At 42.6% G+C, this 16,943-nt stretch overlaps 1 protein-coding gene across 1 annotated transcript in view; it reads right to left on the bottom strand.

The window, feature by feature from the left end:
• Window positions 1-914: 914 nt before the first annotated feature.
• Window positions 915-16,943, bottom strand: part of LOC146178102 (uncharacterized) — a 38,847-nt gene continuing 22,818 nt past the window's right edge. The window contains exon 3 of the mRNA XM_084577936.1: window positions 915-8,412. Coding sequence (XP_084434062.1) covers window positions 7,633-8,412 — 780 coding nt within the window. The 3' untranslated portion in view covers window positions 915-7,632. The remainder of the gene's footprint in view (window positions 8,413-16,943) is intronic.

A 16,943-nucleotide genomic window follows, 5' to 3' on the forward strand; every position in this document is an offset into this window, starting at 1 on the left:
GGTAAATGAAGGATTGGCATACATTGGAAAGCATGAGCAATCACTTAAGGCCAAAGGGCGAAGGAATGCCGGAATAATGAAGCATAAGGCATTGTGGGGATACAATAGGTATGAGGTTTTGAGGGGTATTTGGAAAGGAATTATGGTGCCCGGACTTACTTTCGGAAATGCGGTTTTGTGCCTAAAATCAGAGGTACAGTCGACATTAGAAATAAATCAGAGATCCGTTGGACGATTAGCACTAGGTGCCAACGGCAAAACTACAAATGAGGCAGTACAGGGAGATAAGGGCTGGGCATCTTTCGAAGTACGGGAAGCTCAGAGTAAAATATTATATGAGGAACGCCTCAGGAAATTGGACAGTAACAGATGGGCAGCTAAAGTATTTAAATACCTGTACTTAAAAAGCGTTGACTCACAATGGAGGAAAAGAACTAGGAAACTAACTAGTAAGTATGCTAGTCAAAAGGACGAAGAAATAAAGAGCATTAAGCAACAGGTGAAAAACACAGAAGGTAAAAATTGGATAAATTCGATGGAAAAGAAACAGAGTGTGGAATTATACCGAAAGTGGAAAGTGTAGATCAGGAAGGAAGATTTCTTTGATAACTCAAGAGGCAGTGCCCTACTTTTTGAAGCTAGATCAGGGTGCCTTAGAACACGCAGCTACAAAAAGAAATTTAACAATGGAGATAACGCATGTGCTGTATGTGGTAACTCCAGTGAAACAATTGACCATAATATACTCGAATGTAATGGTATCCATCCAGAAGTTGATGCAGGCGCAATCACTGTTCCTGAAGCTCTGGGGTTTAGACATACCAGTGGCCGGGTGAATAAACCGGCGGTGGAAAATAGCAAAAAACGATTGAAGATTGGTGGCTTAAAAGCAGAGAAGTGACATAATGTTAGTAATGTAGAAACAAAAATTTATTAAATAGAATGATGGTTTAGTTAACCAATCTAAATCAATAATTAAGATATAGGGAGAAAATTGAGCATGATAGCTACTGCTACCACCCCGTTCCAAAGGGGACGCTCCTATATTCCATCCATCCATCCAACCATATATATACAAGGCACCACGTGGACAGCACCAAAGGATAAACAATTACAGTAAAGAAATCAAGACACTTGATCAATGCAGAACAAAAGTGGAACACTCCAGCCAGATTAAACAAGCATCAGGATAAATAAAAACAGGTTTTCTAGTGTTCAAACATTTCTCTAAGTTTAGCAGTAGAGCAACTAAATAAATTGAAATTGACTGACTGATAATAGTTTAAAAGTAATGGCAGAGAATAACACAAACATTCCATGCCAGAATTCAAGATTGATGTAGTGACCGAGGTTTCTCCTTGTCCAGTAGTATAGTAATGATCATTCTTCTCTAAATGTGCCAATGCATTCTGCCTATTACTTTTCACTTCATATTTAAATATAGAACTCTGATGGTAGCGGAATAGTTTGTGAGCTGTAATAGCACAGCACCGTGAAAAAAAGTCTTGCGGTTGCGTTAATATTTGCATTGTATACATAGCATCGATCTCGTTTTTGAATAACAAATATTTTTTTATGTTAGAAAATGTAGCTGTGTCCCATACAAGTAGGCAATAGTTAATGTGTCAATAGAAAAGATAATCATAGACCTGTATTTTAGATTTAGCGGAAAGCATGTATCTGAGACAACCGACTACACCGGCTATTAGAGCAAGTTTGGCTAATAATAAATTCACATGCGGTTACCAGGACATATTAGCAGTGAGACAACCGACTTCACCGGCTATTCGAGCAAGTATGGCTAATAATAAATTCACATGCGGTTACCAGGACATATTAGCAGTAAATATTACATCTAGACATTTGAAATGGTCAACAATATCAACAGGAGGAGAATTTAAAATAACATCAGCAAAAGAAAAACAGGCTTAGTTTTCGACCGAAAGATAACAGCTTTTGTTTTGCTTTCGTTAATCTTCACATCGTTTGATGCAATAATGCAATCAATAACTCAAAATGATGAAAAGCCTACCGGATATATCCTCTAAACTGAACAGACTGAGCAATTAAGAAAACATTGCCATGCAGTTTGCACACCACAATTATACCTAGGCGATGAGTAACACTAGCAGAGCGCTCTGGATTGATACTGACTGCCAATAGTGGGTTTTTAGAGTTAGCCAAAATTATATCATAGGTAATCTTTTTCATTTCTGTCTCCATACCCCTGCCAACTCGTTTACAAATTCACATCAAGAAGACATGACAGCGAGTGATCCTCCAGTGTAAATTTATTTTTCGAAAAACATACCAAAATCGCAGGTTTTTTTTAAGTGACCATAATTTTTTCCATGTAATTATGGTTCTGAAAATATATTAATGCAATGGTTCGTGGTTAAAATTAACACTAAAAGTTAAAAAAAACTTCACGAGGGTGGCTTTCCCACAGTGCATGGCATAGTAATGGGTAGAACACACTGAAATGCGGCATATTTATTTCATAATCGCCAATTATTTTTAGTGACCATAATTTTCTCCATGTAATTATGGTTCTGAAAATATATTACTTTGATGGTTTGTGGTTAAATTTAACACTAAAAGCTGAAAAAAAAAACTGTTCACGAGGGTAGCTTTTCCACAGTGCATGCACATTGTGAAATGACTCTTTTGAGCCTTCAATCGAAGTGCGTTTTTTATGGTCAACTAACTCCCTCTAGTGTTCAAAATCGCTACCAATTCAATTGACGACCGTAACTCGTCTTTCGAGATGGCAGCACCGCAATATCGGGCCGGACGAGTGTAGCTTGTCATTGGCGATTTTGGTACAATCTGCGATGACGAGTACAGCTCGGGGTTGGCGATTAAAGAGTAAAAGCCTTAAGAAGTGTTGTGTATATCTGGTTATTTGCATATATTATGGTCAGATCCACACTTACATTCTACCCACTTTTGAGTGTTTCGAGCTCACAATAATTCGGACAAAGATTTGCAGTACCGTAGAGCTTGAACTGATGCAAGCTGACTCTAATGACAGTTACAACGAGCACTTCCAAGAGAAGCTAGCTATCTCAGCTGAAGATCCAGTAAGAGGGACAATGGATGAAAACAGCAAAAGTGAGAGTGCCAGTATAAAAGATAAATTAAATTATAACTACAAAATTCAAGTTAGCGTCCCTACAGACTGAGTACATAAATTTCTCTAAGCAGGACAATTGGGACAAAAACACTTCGAACTGCCTTAGCAAAGATGCAAAAAGTAGTAACACCAACAGGGCGAATGCCCATCTCTTTAACAACAGCAGGAAATTACGCACATTGGATAACAAAAGATATGGCAAAAGCATAGTATTGGCAGTATGATAAAAGAAGAGTAGTAAAACACCACCAAGAAATATCATTAACGATTCTAAAAAAGACTGGTCCATCATTTTTATAGCCGCATATAAGAGACAGCAAATGAGCGGCTTCAACCACAGTCCATTTTATGAGAGAACACTTGCAAAAAGAAACTAAATGAAGTCAGTGTCTTTCTATGGAAAGGAGCTAAAACGTAATTTGATGTGCTTCCTTCCCTTGAACAAGAATACCATGCATGAACTGAGCAAAACCACATGTAAGCACTTTTACAAAGAGAAATGCAGCCTCCTGTAGTAAAGTGGTCACAAGGAACACTATGCCGTAAACAGCAGCGTAAGAGAGAGCTAGAAAAATCAAAAGATGGGCTGCCACCTGCCAAGTTATTTTTCAAATGATCCCAACTGCCTAAAGCAGATTTATCAATACCGTTTTTGACGAGGAAGAAGCAGGCAGTAGTGTGGGCAGAAGCACTAGCGCTAGGCCCGCCATAATTCATTAAATAATCTCACAGTCATCGACCATTTTCCCTCTCTGTGTTCTCTGTTCTCCTGTTTTCATCGGCTTGCCGCCCTGCAACATTTGGTTGGAGGTGCTAGGTAGTTCATCTCTCCTCGTCTGGCCTGGAGCTTCGGCACCCTGCATCTTCTTATGCCATTGGCAGAAAATCTAGGAGGCATCGCTTGGCTGGTTCCAAGCCTGGCAAACCCACTGCGACCTCGCCGTTCCACCGCCTTGTCCCCCCACCCCAGTCAGAAGACCTGACGAAGGAAAGACTGACATGAGATGCTCCCCACGACCACAAGATACGGAGAGAGAGCGGAACACCATACGAACCCTCTGACCCGATGAGCCGATCAAAGACTCCAATGACCAAAGACCCCACCTACCCAAGACGCCGCTACACTCGAAGGCATCACCCCTGCCCATGCCATGCGGTGCGTGCCTATACCTACGTCATCGGGCCTTGGCGACGTGTGGCCCGAAAGCGTCCTGGACCGGGCTTGATCGAGAATCATGGTGAAGACAAGCCGTTGTCTTCTTCCTTCTTTCTCTTCTTCTTCAGCCATCCAATCACGCCCATCGTCATGCCATGGATCTCATCGACATTGGCAAACTTCTTCGTCCACGACCGGGATAATCGTTTGGTGGCCCCAGGTAATATTACGGACGATAAAGAAGCAGGAAGTGGCGCGGGCAGGAGTGCTTGAGTTAGGCCCACCGCGATTCATTAAATCATCTCACGGTCATCGACCATCTTCTCTCTCTGCGTCTTCTGTTCTCCTGTTTTTACTGGCTTGCCGTCCCATAACAACATCTTATCAATGTCTGGGAGGCTTGGGGCATCCATTCTAGGGATTAAGCCTCCACTCTGTCAAGGAGACCTAACCACTGCACTGTGGAGATAGCTTCCTGTCATCATGCAATTGCTCATTGTGCTCTGTCCCCCAGACCTGGCCTGGTGATAAGTAAGAGCACAGTCGTAATCCTGAGAGGCTTTGCATGCATGCCACTCAGGCCCTACGAAGATGCAGCTGCGTTTCTCCTATTCATGTCTTGTATCTGTGAAAACAGCCTTCCCAAGCCTGTTCGATTTTAATTTGATGTTCGCCCCCTTTGTACAGGCACTGCAATGAAGCCATTACAGTGGGTGAGCGTCGCTGTTTTTTATTTTTTTGGCTCTTCATTTCAGGCGACACAGGTTCGGCCTGCTAGAACATGTGTGGCTTATTGCTAGACATATTAAATGACCAGTTTGCTGGAATTTTGAGCCCAGTAGCTGGAAGAGCGTGTTATCCGAGAAAATAACCAGCAGAAAAGTAGTGTAACTCTATGGAAAATTCTCGCTGCCTACAGTTTTGAACATATGAATAGGAAACATATCAGTGCGGATCCACTGTATTACATGCTACAAATAAGCATAATCTATGCAGCATAGTCATACACACTGACATAGCAATAGAAGGGAGCATGCCTAGAATGTGCAAGTTCACTCAGTTTCCTTTAGAGGTGTGTGAATATTCTAAATTTCAAATACGAACAAAGCGTTTATTATTCAATTTGTATTAAAACAACTGGTATTCCGAATTTTCCAAATAATCGAAGATTACCGAATACACAGCAAATTTTCAAATTCACCACAGTGTCACCACACTGCATGCTTCACCACAATGCCTGACTGCATGGATTATGCAGGGAAGCATCCCCAAAACAAGCCGTCCCCCTTTTGTGAGGAAGGCCTTCCGACAGTGTGCCACAAACACAAAGTGAAGCAGTTGACAAAACCGAAAAAAACTTTTCCCTGACTTCAGTTTTACCTCAAATGCAGATGACCATTGTGCAGGTGTTCATCAGATAAAATTAACGTAATGCAGATGGTTTTCGGCAACTTTTTTTAGGGCCATTCAATAACTCGAGCTTTCAGTTCACTCGGACATTTTTTTCCCGTCTCATGAGAGTTAACCGTATTCAGCAGCGATACGAAAGCTCTACCTGGTTTCATGCAGGTTCTTCCTGTGTAAAACCAGTATATGAAAGCCTGTAGAAAATTTATATTATGTTCTTAAGTAGGGAATACACTTCTGTGCAATTCTAAATTGGTTATTTAAAATACCCCATGTGAATTCTAAAATAAGACTAACAATGTTTGTTATTTTTTCATTTTCTGTTCTTTACATTCTACTGATCAGAACCAAATGTGAAAGATGCGACGAGACATGAGAAGGGTCTTTCAATATACCTGCCGATGCCAGACTTCAGAAAGCTACCCTCCTCTCCTTGTACTCCCGCATAAGAGGTGAAGCTTTTACAAGATATCTATTGTTACCTGCACTGCTTCCGAAATGCAAAATGAGAGGCAAAATCAATGCTTGCTCAAACGGCTACCGCTTTTGCACTTAAAATGGTTTGTCGCATTGATCAAGAATATGGCTGCCCTTTATGAGAACTCCCTACGTTTCTGCAATAGCAAAGTTTACATATGTAAGAACTTGCATATGCAAAAGCACTGTTTGGCACTGTTTTTCTTGGCGGCTCAGCATTCACAGACTGGCACAAAGTATGGCACAGTGTTATATATATACAATTGGTTCACAGGAAAGTCGCAATATCTGTCACACTTGTTTTCTGTGGACACCTGAACTGGAGCCATAAGAGAAAGAAGGAAGGTGGGAGTGTAAGTGAAAAGAGAGAAAGAGGAGCTGTAGCGGAGGGCTATGGAGTAATTTCAACCACCTGGGGATCTTTCGCATGCACTGATATCACAGCACACAGACGCACCTTTGTTTCGCCTCCATAAAAACGCAGCCGCCGGCAGTTGGATTTGAACCCGGGTACTCCAGCACAATAGTTGGGCATCTTAACCACTACGCCACCACGGGGGGGATGGCAGAGTGTGCCTTCCCCAAAATAAAAATTGGCTGGCTTTAAGGAGAGGAAAGGCACAGTATCTATCTCACTTCTCAGTGGACACCTACGCTTACAATGAATGGCTACATCATAGGTTCGAATACTTATCGAAACTAGCCCCCAACTTGATTAACAGATAGATACTCAGTGGGAAGCGAAATGATATGGAACCTCCCTGAATCCTGCACAAAGAACCATTGTGTCATAACTTTGATGTGAAACTATGTAACGCTTTTGGTGCCTATCTGTAGCTACTTTCTGTGCACCCACCTGTCACAGAGCCGACATAACATGCAGGGATGTGTCATACAGCAAATATCAAATGTTCAGTTTTTGCGTTAACGTATCAGACTCTTGAACATTGTCTTAGTGGCAAAACAAGTATAAAGCAGTAGTATTCCTTGAATAATGGCCTACCTTCAACTTGACTGGTTTGGTTTAGTTTCAAGGGATTTAACGTCCCACAGTGACTCATGCTATGACAGATTCTATAGTAGAGGACTCCAGAAATTTAGACCACAGAAGTTCTCACACAGCACACGGCAGCCTTCTTTTCACCTCCATCTAGAAGTAGCTACCACAACGGGGATTTGATCCTGTGTCCTCCTTGGGTTCAGCAGTCAACCACCCAAACAACTGAGCCACCGCGGTGGGACTCTAAGACTTGAGAATCACAAAGATTGTGGTATGCTATGGTAAGGTCATGCCATTTAAAAGCCATTCCGATGTAACAACTTTCCAGCATTAACTTAACCCACTTCAGAGTTGAGATATATATGCGATCAAAACATGACCATAGGTCAGAGGAAAGCTATGCTGCCAAGCAACACAAATCGACTAGCCCAACAACAAGTTCTGCTGAACAGCTTATCACTGCTCTTTACCCCGCATCAACTCAGGTGAGCTATGCATTTTGTAGTGACACTCTGCTGCCTCTGCATCCTCAAAGAGCAGAATTCTGCACTTCCTGCAAGCGTAACCCTCATAGTCACCAACTTTACACATCGTCCCCTGCTCATTGTACACAACACTGACAAAGTTTGGTGCAGCAGGAGATTTCTTTTCTGTTTCTCCATTATGCGCTGATGCTATGCCCTTCTCCAGATTTTTGCCCCGACTAAAATTGGTTACATTGTCAGCCTTGCCGCCCCTGTCACTAGTGCCATTGTGGAATGGAGGCTGGAGCTCAACAGCGACACACTTTGTGGTGGATGAGACCTCACTGCCGGAGACGTCAAAAACATCTGAACCTAAACCTTTAGGCTTAAGCGAGGAGCTGGAGGTTCCAATACCCAACTGACACATTGGACGCTGCAAATTTCCTGATGAAGTTAAGGTCAACACAGAAGTCGAGCAAGGGGGTGTAGATACTGAAGCCAACACAAAAGGGTTATAGTGGGGAACAGACATTGCTGTGACGGGTTGGTCTTGCGCTTTTGCCGAAGCTCGGTCGAGGTTAGCCATCGCTCTCGTGTGTCTCTTCCCAGAGTGGTGAGCATTCAGGTTTGCAGTACCGGAGATTACCGTATTGCAGGCACCGCACGATATGAAATTGTCAACTGCAGTGCACGATGTGCTGTGCTCCTTGTAGCCAGTCGGAAGCATGAACCTCTTGTCACACACATTGCACAAGTATGGCCCGCACCTTACCTGTAGAAAGGAATACAAAGAGGGAAGTGTTTACAAAGACGGCACATGAGAATTGCCACTGTTCCATAATATAGCCCCGAGGTCTTTTTTTCACACTGGGGGAACTCCACTAGCTTTCAAAAGGACCCAAGAAATCAATCAATGCTCTGCTCCCGTCGTGCCTAATGCACATACCACAAATACTACCATGAGCACTGAGCAGACAAGTGCCTGATATGCGCACGCTGTTGCATACCGGTACCGAAGAAGGCAACGTGTAGAAAACACAAATGAGAACAGAAGCGTCCACACTCTGTAAAATGCGGCAGTATTTTTACCACATAGTTTAAAATGAGGATAACAGGGTGCCACCGTTGCTGCTAGGCACGCATCATCCATGTTGAGTAAGGTGAGTTATCACAATTCACACGTGAACTAGCTCTGCACTAGCTGCAAAAACCAATAAACCCAATTCCAAGCAGTCGCCTAACATGCAGGTGATACAGAAAGGATGCTAGCGAATATAATGGTTAGCTTGCAGTTAATGCAATAATAACATCATCCTCACTAAAATCAGACTAAATTTCATGCGCAGCAAACTGTGATGACAGAACCAAAAAACTGTAACAAGAACACAAGCACACAGTGTGAGAAAACCTATTTGAAGCTTATAAAGCTGCAAGCCATAATGCCATGATCAAAAACAAGAACAGCCTTCTTGAAAACGCTGCCCCTTTTGAAGCATTTTGCAGTGTTCTTCAAAAGAACGAGTTGCAGTCAAAGAATGCCACCTGGTCACAGAAAATGGCTATGTGTGGCGAGCAGTACAAGAGGTGGTTGGTGGATGAATGTGTCCTATTCGCAACTCTAATAAACGACAAGGGGTGCTGCGAAGTCTGGCCAAACTGGGCAAGATGGCGGAAATATTCAGGTCCGCACGCAACTCGTCTTTTGAATATATATTGTGTTCCTCGCTTGTGGCGAAATTTGTGGTGTATTGTGAAGAGTGGTCGTGCTTTTTGCAGTTGGTGCTTCATTCTGACATAGTCCAAGTGCCCCAGGGACTATCAGACCGAAGTTCTGGCATAGGCATCATAGGAGATCCTCAAGAAATCGCAATCTAACTGATGAACTGCTTATGAAAAATCTACCGTGGAGAAAAGACATGTTCCTGTGTGGCCAATGCTTCTGAGAAATGGAAGAGTGTTGACATTTTGTTTACATATTTTTATTTTTATTTATTTACAGACATGCTGCGGACCGTGGTTAGGTCCAAACAGGTAGGGCACTATACATAGCAAAGAAATAAGCAGATAAAATTATACAAAACGAAGCAATATACAGCATAAACATACTTACAACATAGAGTTTGTAATGTAATAAAACCAAGACACTTACAAAGAACTTTGAGGTGTAAGGAAAAAAAAAAGAAATAAAAAATATATGTATACATACATATATATACATACATACACATTATATACATATACACATACGCATAGCCACTTCATATATATATATACACATACATATACAAAAAGCGAGGAGCCTGCAGTCAATAAACCTTGTTTTTCAGAAAGAGCCACAAGGCACGCCACAAAATTCAAGAACGCGAGCAGCTAGTTCATGGAGGTGACCTGGGCAAACAGTTCCACTCAGCGATGGTGCGAGGAAAAAAAGAAAACTTATACAAGTTAGTTCGAGCAAAATAAGGAGAAAATAAATCTGTGTGGTAGTACCGAGTGTTTCTGGCTGGTTGAGGAATGAAATATTGACGGGTCAAGTCCTAGTTTATTGGTTAGTAACAAGGAAAGAAATTCTAAACGAAAGTTTTTTCTCCGATCTTCAAGGCGTGGTATATCGTGAATTTGCATTAACTCCGAAGGGGAATCTGTTACTACAGGTAAGGACCTCAACGATTTTTCCATAATTCAGCATGAAAGGAAAAGCACCGCGCTTATCGTACAGGCCTGCGGTAGTCACCCTTGTTGCCGCAGTTTGGTAGCAATCAACAGTAAAGCCTTTTTTTTCATCTATGGTATGTTTTCATTTCCAAGGATAATATGAAGAAGCTATTTGTGGCGAAACGGGGTGTTACGATTATTTTAAAACTAATGTGGTTTTTGATGATATTTGGCTAGTGCGCAATACGGCGTTTAAATTAACAGTGCATTTTACTAAACTAGTGCAACAATTATTTCATGATTGATGGTGCCGTTCGCCTTTGGTGTCAGTTTCAGCACGCAGGCGCCTTGCGTTTGCGTGTTATGTCGCTAACACCGACTGCCTGTGTTGTGCACATATGCGCTTTCTTACATCGAGAATGCAAGCGTGATAACTGATGCCTTGAAGAGCTTGCTGCATTGCCTCTCTCTCATGCATTTGCAGCTACACTGTCGGATACCATAAACTCATTCTATAGCGAGGCCCTCGGTAATTTTCGTTCAAGAGGGCAGTCAAGGATCGAGGAGCTTGCCAGTAAATACCGTATTGCATTGTATTTGCACGCTGCTGGACCCGTCTCGCCTGTTTTTACCACCCAACTACGCACACAAAAAAACATTAGCACAAAAAATCGGCTTCTGGTTAAACTGGGAGTTAGACAATCAAGAGCAATCTGCATGGCTACGTTTAGGTTCGGCTTGAAAGTAAAGACATGGCTTTTGCACATAGTAGTTTACTCTATGGTTTCAGCTTAATTTATGCAATAGGGGAATCACTTCACGTATGAGCACCCCTTGCCTCTCATCATTGACCATTCTCATTCGGGTGTAGAAGACTTCTAGTGGTATGAAATCAATTCTATACGTCCAACTACGGGGCACACCGCCATCGCAACGTTCGAATGAACCTTCTGTCTTAGCAACCAGCTGTTGTCGTTCACCTCTACCAACTACCGAGTTACATGTCTTCTTCTTTTCCTTCTTCTTCATCTTCTTTTTCTTCTTCTTTCTTCACTCTTCGGACAGGCACGGCGAAATGGCGAGATTGTGGCCAATGTAGCTCTCATTACAAAAAATGCTCAACAAAGTACTAAACGATAGAGCTGTCCGTTGCCCTGCATGGTTCGTCAGCGTCAAAGTGTGAGCCTGTTTCATCAATTGCTCCTTGATGCCTGCATCAGCTAAGTAATTGAACAAGTCAAGTGAAAGTGAAGCTCAGGGTTCGCAGAGGTTACAGAGAAAAAGAATTTAATGATATTCAAGGGCTTTCAAGGCCCTTCTGGAGGTTTTTCAAGGATCTACAACGCAGGTTTATTAATTTTGAGACACAGCATTTTCAAGAAAGTACAGCCATCACATTTATTGCACTCAAAGGCCAAAATGTACCAAGCAAAGTTCAAGGGACTTCCTAAAGCTTTGTCTCAATCTTTCTTCAGATTTAACCATTCTTTGGCCTTAGCCTTTGCAGCTTTTCTTGGTGAGTTAGATTTTATAATGTAGGTGAGGCCATTAGCTGTTTCCGCCTTCTCAGCACCGTCATCTGCTGATGCAATGTCACTGATTGCAGCATCGAGGATCTTCCTTTTTTGTTGAGACTGTCAAGCTGGTCCTCAGCACAGCGCTTTTTCTACTGCTTAACACGTTCTAGTTCCTACCTGTTCTGGGCTTCCAAGTAAGAACTATAATGGTGTCTTGACACTAATATGGCCTTCCACAAAACCTTTGTGATGAAAATGCTAAAAATACAACAAGCTTTTTTCACTGCATCGCATACAATTTGTCGCGAGCTGTAAGACAAACCTTTCAAGTTCTCTACACAGATCCGTCAGTTAACGCTGGAGCTTTTCTCAACCGTTGCTTGACCATGGCTCCACACAAGCAATAACTTTACAATCTTCCAAAGTTCTACATAAGCAATGAACTGCAAAAGCTCACTAAAAAACGTGTTTCAACTGATGGCTTTCATGAAAAGTCACAGATCACGTTTCTGTTCTTGTAACAGCTCATTGTACTCTGCAAGTACTGTGTCTTGCTGCCAGTCTGTCGATCTCCCTGCTGCTATGAGGGCTTCACAATTTCTTGAGGCCTGCCAGACACCTGTTAGGCCTGCAGAACATTTGACAAAGGTCAAGTGAGGAAAGACCTCTAACTGCTTGGAGCATCAAGGGGCTCTTCTCAAGAATTTTCTTCGTCACTGCGACTAGGAACTGCTTGCATTCCATCCTAAACTGAAATAAATCTTTTGCATTTGCTTTGCACTTCTTCACAATTTGTTTGACTGTGTAACCGAGGTCCAATTTTTCGAGTGGCGCATGATTCTTCTGGTCCTGTACATCAATTTGCAGCAAGCCAGTAAACCCTGTAGCTGAACAGATTATCGAACATTCGATAAATTTGTCATCAACTTCCTGACAATCGTTTCTAAGCCTCTTGTTAGAAGGAACAACAGTCAGGAAAGGCTTTAGTATGGAAGCAACACTAAGAGAAAAGTTCAGCTTTGCCACTACTAATGTGTCCTGCTTGAATTCAACAATGTTCTGATAAGACAAACGCTTTGGCAGGCTCACTTGCTTTTTCCTTGCAGATTCTACATATTTCTGCATATCATTCCAACGTTCCAGAGCTCTTTCATGGCAGGTACATTCTCAACCTAGTGATGCTGCGCAATATATTTTAGAGAAAACTTTGCTTCCCCAGTGACTGTTGAAAAATTCTGTCTCCTAGCTGGGGCATCCTCAGTGCATACAGACTAGTAAAAAGTGTCAAGTCCCCAACTACTCGTTGCGATGCCTGCTCTGTAGGCATTGTGGATTGTGTGGAGGCCACAAGTACCTAAGTCAAGACACTGGACTTGGTAGTTTTCCTCTAGGTGGCATTGGAGCATTTTGAAGAACTTGAGGTTTACATTAAGTTCATTCATTGAGATTTAAAGGACCTTCGCCAGTGCCAAAGGTTCCAGTGCACTCAACAGTTTCTCTTGGATGTCGTCTGATGTCGAATGCCACACAATGAGAGATGTGCAGTATCTCGTGACCATTGGTATTCGTGAGAAATGAATGTACATGTATACATCCATTTTCTTCTCTTGCAGGCGCTCGTTCGCTGACTCATCAAAAAGTATGACAAGGCTTTTGCACTGGTCAATATCTTGCTGCAGGGTGAAAGAAAAAAGGATTGGAAGCCATGACAAGCCACATCAGCACATTTATTTTTATGACATGAAAGCCTTTAGCGATCTCACTAGCATGCTCTTGAACAGCTCGCCTGTTTTGGACGATGATCTGCAGTGGGATGAGACCAACTTCAGTGTCCACAAAATTTCACCATCTGTCACCAGTTCGTTGACCTTGCATGTGCTGTCGACGTCAGGTGACTCTGACGGAGTATCGACGGGTCGCACGTTCGTGCTAGCAGTAAAATATTCGTGCACCGAACCTGCCGTTGCTCTCTTCGTACTTGTGCTGTGCTTCCTACTCTTAATATGACTTTTCAATGCACTCTCTCCCATGGAAACCAGGTTGAAGGATTTCCCGCATGACTTGCATTTCGCTCGGTGCAGATTCATTGCATCCGGAGCCACCCAATCCTTGTAGTCGATGTGGCTCAGCTATAGTGCTCTAGGATATTGGGCAGTGTGACGACCGGCGCTGAAGAGCGGGCCGCTTTTGCGATGACAAGAACCGACTCCCGCGAGAGGGCGCGACGTGCAACAGGGGTGCCACGTTCGCCGCTCGGCGCGTAGCGGCCGCGGGATAGCGGGGGTACAGAGGAGGGTTGCGGTTCTCTTTGGAGCGATTTTCAGACGGTACGCAATCAGTGTGATAATTAATAAAGAGGCTACTTATTCCAGGTGCTTAAACTGATCTCTGCCATTCTTTTACGTCTATCAGGAGACATCGTGCATGCTTGGGTAGTCCTTCGGAGAAGCGCGCGATGTTTGAATCGCTATCTGAAACTCTCAACATTTCTTCCTGCGGACAGTTACAAATCGTCCAGATGAGCAATTTGTACTTAATGTTTGCAATGAAGCGTGGTGTTTTGCATTCGTTCTTCCCGTAAGGGAATAAAGGCTGCTGCCCAGGAGTGCTATTAACACGCGGAGAAAAACAGTGTACATGCGAATCAAAGCTTGTGCTTCGTAAGGCTTCTTTAGGAACACCTATTTTTTACAAACCTTATTTACGAACACCTGCTTACATTTTGCAGCTTGCGCTTATTAATACAGAACAACGTTTATCTTAAATCGTCAGTAATCTGTAATATATCTCTTTAATCGGTGTTCTTTATGTGCCCTAATCACCGCTTATAGAAATTAAAAATACAGTGTGCGAGCAAAACACATTTATTCACTACCGTACTAATTTAAAGCACTGTGGCATTTACCGACAAAAAAAAATAAACAAGGTATATGCGACTCAAGCATGCATTTATTCTTTCTTCGTGATTAACAATTACGTATATCGCGGACATTTGTTTGCGTGCCACTAACCAAAGGGTGAACCAGCTGCTTAGATGAAAAAAAAAAAAAGACAAAAGGTCAAGTACAGCTAGGGCATCACTTCAAATAAAATATGACAAATTAAACCCGTCACATACGTAATACGTTCATAGTGGGCACTTGAGTGCGGACGCTTTACTGGCATCAAATGATACAGAGCAAACAAACAAAAATAAAAGCACTGATAATTGCGCATCGAATTGGCAGGTATGATGCAGTTCTTGGCGCGCACCGAGAGAAAGCGGAAAAATGCGAAAAAGATGATGAGCACCTAATACGCAAGCAATTAATATAATGCCGAAATCAAATGCGGACATAATGCGTGTTTATTCTTTAAGTGTGTGGTATGAAATATGAGTAATCGACTGGATATATTTGCAACTACTGCTTACCGGACTATATATAATCGGGCTACTTGCCACGGGCGCTCTTTGCAGTACTAACCAGACTATAATTGTTAACAAGGTTGATATTACATGTGAAATACTTCCAAGGGAATTTAATTATTTTCCCTTTGGGAACTCTTGTCGTGATTCGCTTACTTCGCAAATAGCGAAGCCGCAAAAACACATTAAATTTCATTGCTTCAAGTGGGAGCTTTTCTGGTGATCCAGTCGAAAAAGACCGTGCATCCGAGCCAAATTTTCGAGTAAATTGCGACCTAGCTTCGAACCTATGGCGTTAATTTTTGTTCGTGGTGAGAAACCGTGCCGACCTCACAACCTCTCTTTCGCAGAAGGATGATCTAGCGCAAGCGAATTAAGCGTACCCTATAGCCTTTGCGTCCTCTATTTTCCGTCGTTATTTCTTTTTCAAAGCTATTCATTTTTTTTCTGTATTTATACATAAAACAGGACTAGAGCAATCTTCTGGAGGCAATGACTTGCATATTACCGGTGGCTTGCGCACCCTAGAATGGAAACATTTTCTGGAACAATTAGGTCATTGTTAAACTATAACGCATTGAGATTAAATGTTTTAAGTATAGCGCACATCTCTGGGTATTTATAAAGCTACCCGTTACAACAATGTTTCAACTTACGGAGAGAAAAGAAAATGGTGTGTTCTTAGATTAGTGTACAGTTTCACAAACTGTTGTCTCTTAAATTTCGACGCTTATATCTTTATACGCGTTCGATTGCAGCCTGTTTGTGCATTGCTTTCATCTTCCCGGGCCTTCATTTGGTTCTTATGCTCGGTTGTTTCCTCTTTTTTTATTGTTTTTAATATATCTCCATTTTTCTTCCTCTTTAGCTGCCTGCTTTCTTCGTCGTGCGTTTGCCGTGCCGCACGAAAATTCTGAACCTTTATTCACATTCGCGGTCGCTCTTTTCACGGCGCTGCGTGCCTTCCACCAACCCCTTTCTCCCTCCCTGGTAGGCGACACGTTTCTTTTTATTTTCCTGTGAAACCTTTACCTCCCACTTCTTCCACCTTTCCTGACCCACTGCGTTCTGTTATTCAGTAGCCAGTTGGCGTGGTGTCGTTCGTTTTTCATGTCCTTACTTTACTATATCTTTACCTCCATGCGGAGTAGTCCACATTTAATTCATATCCAACTGAATGCCGATTTCTCTTGTGGCTTCAGTGACGTACTGTAGTCGGCATAGTTGGCATGAAAAACAACGGAATATACCACTTTGGGCTGTTTTGATAATGGGGTTACTGTGACCAGTTTTAGTCAGCGCTCGAACGCACGTGTTGTATGTTTCACTTCTTCATACATCCTGCCTCCAAACTGCCCTCTTTTCAAAACGACTACATTTCTGGACGTCAATTAGGTGCTTCAGGAATGCTAAAGCAAGCTGTACGGCGAGTGAAGCGTGGTGTGCGAGTCTGAATTTGTACGCCCTCTCCAAGCTGTTTTCTTCGGAGCCCAGCTCCTGTACATGTTGCTTCCGCGAGGTGTTGCCGACGGCCAAAAGGGAAAATAAATTAGGTGATTGCTAACAGTACTGAGCCCCATTAACCGGCATATTTATAAAATCTTGTCGCGAACAGCTCGAGACGACGCACAAGCAAACAACGTACAGTGCGCGCGGTATCCATCCTGCTGCAGAGCGCGCATACGCGGGCGCCCGGACGGCTGACACACCAGTTGCTGGTGGCGC

This window comes from Amblyomma maculatum, chromosome 9 (assembly GCF_055883805.1).
Source record: "Amblyomma maculatum isolate TAMU_Amacu chromosome 9, ASM5588380v1, whole genome shotgun sequence".
NCBI lineage: Eukaryota > Metazoa > Arthropoda > Arachnida > Ixodida > Ixodidae > Amblyomma > Amblyomma maculatum.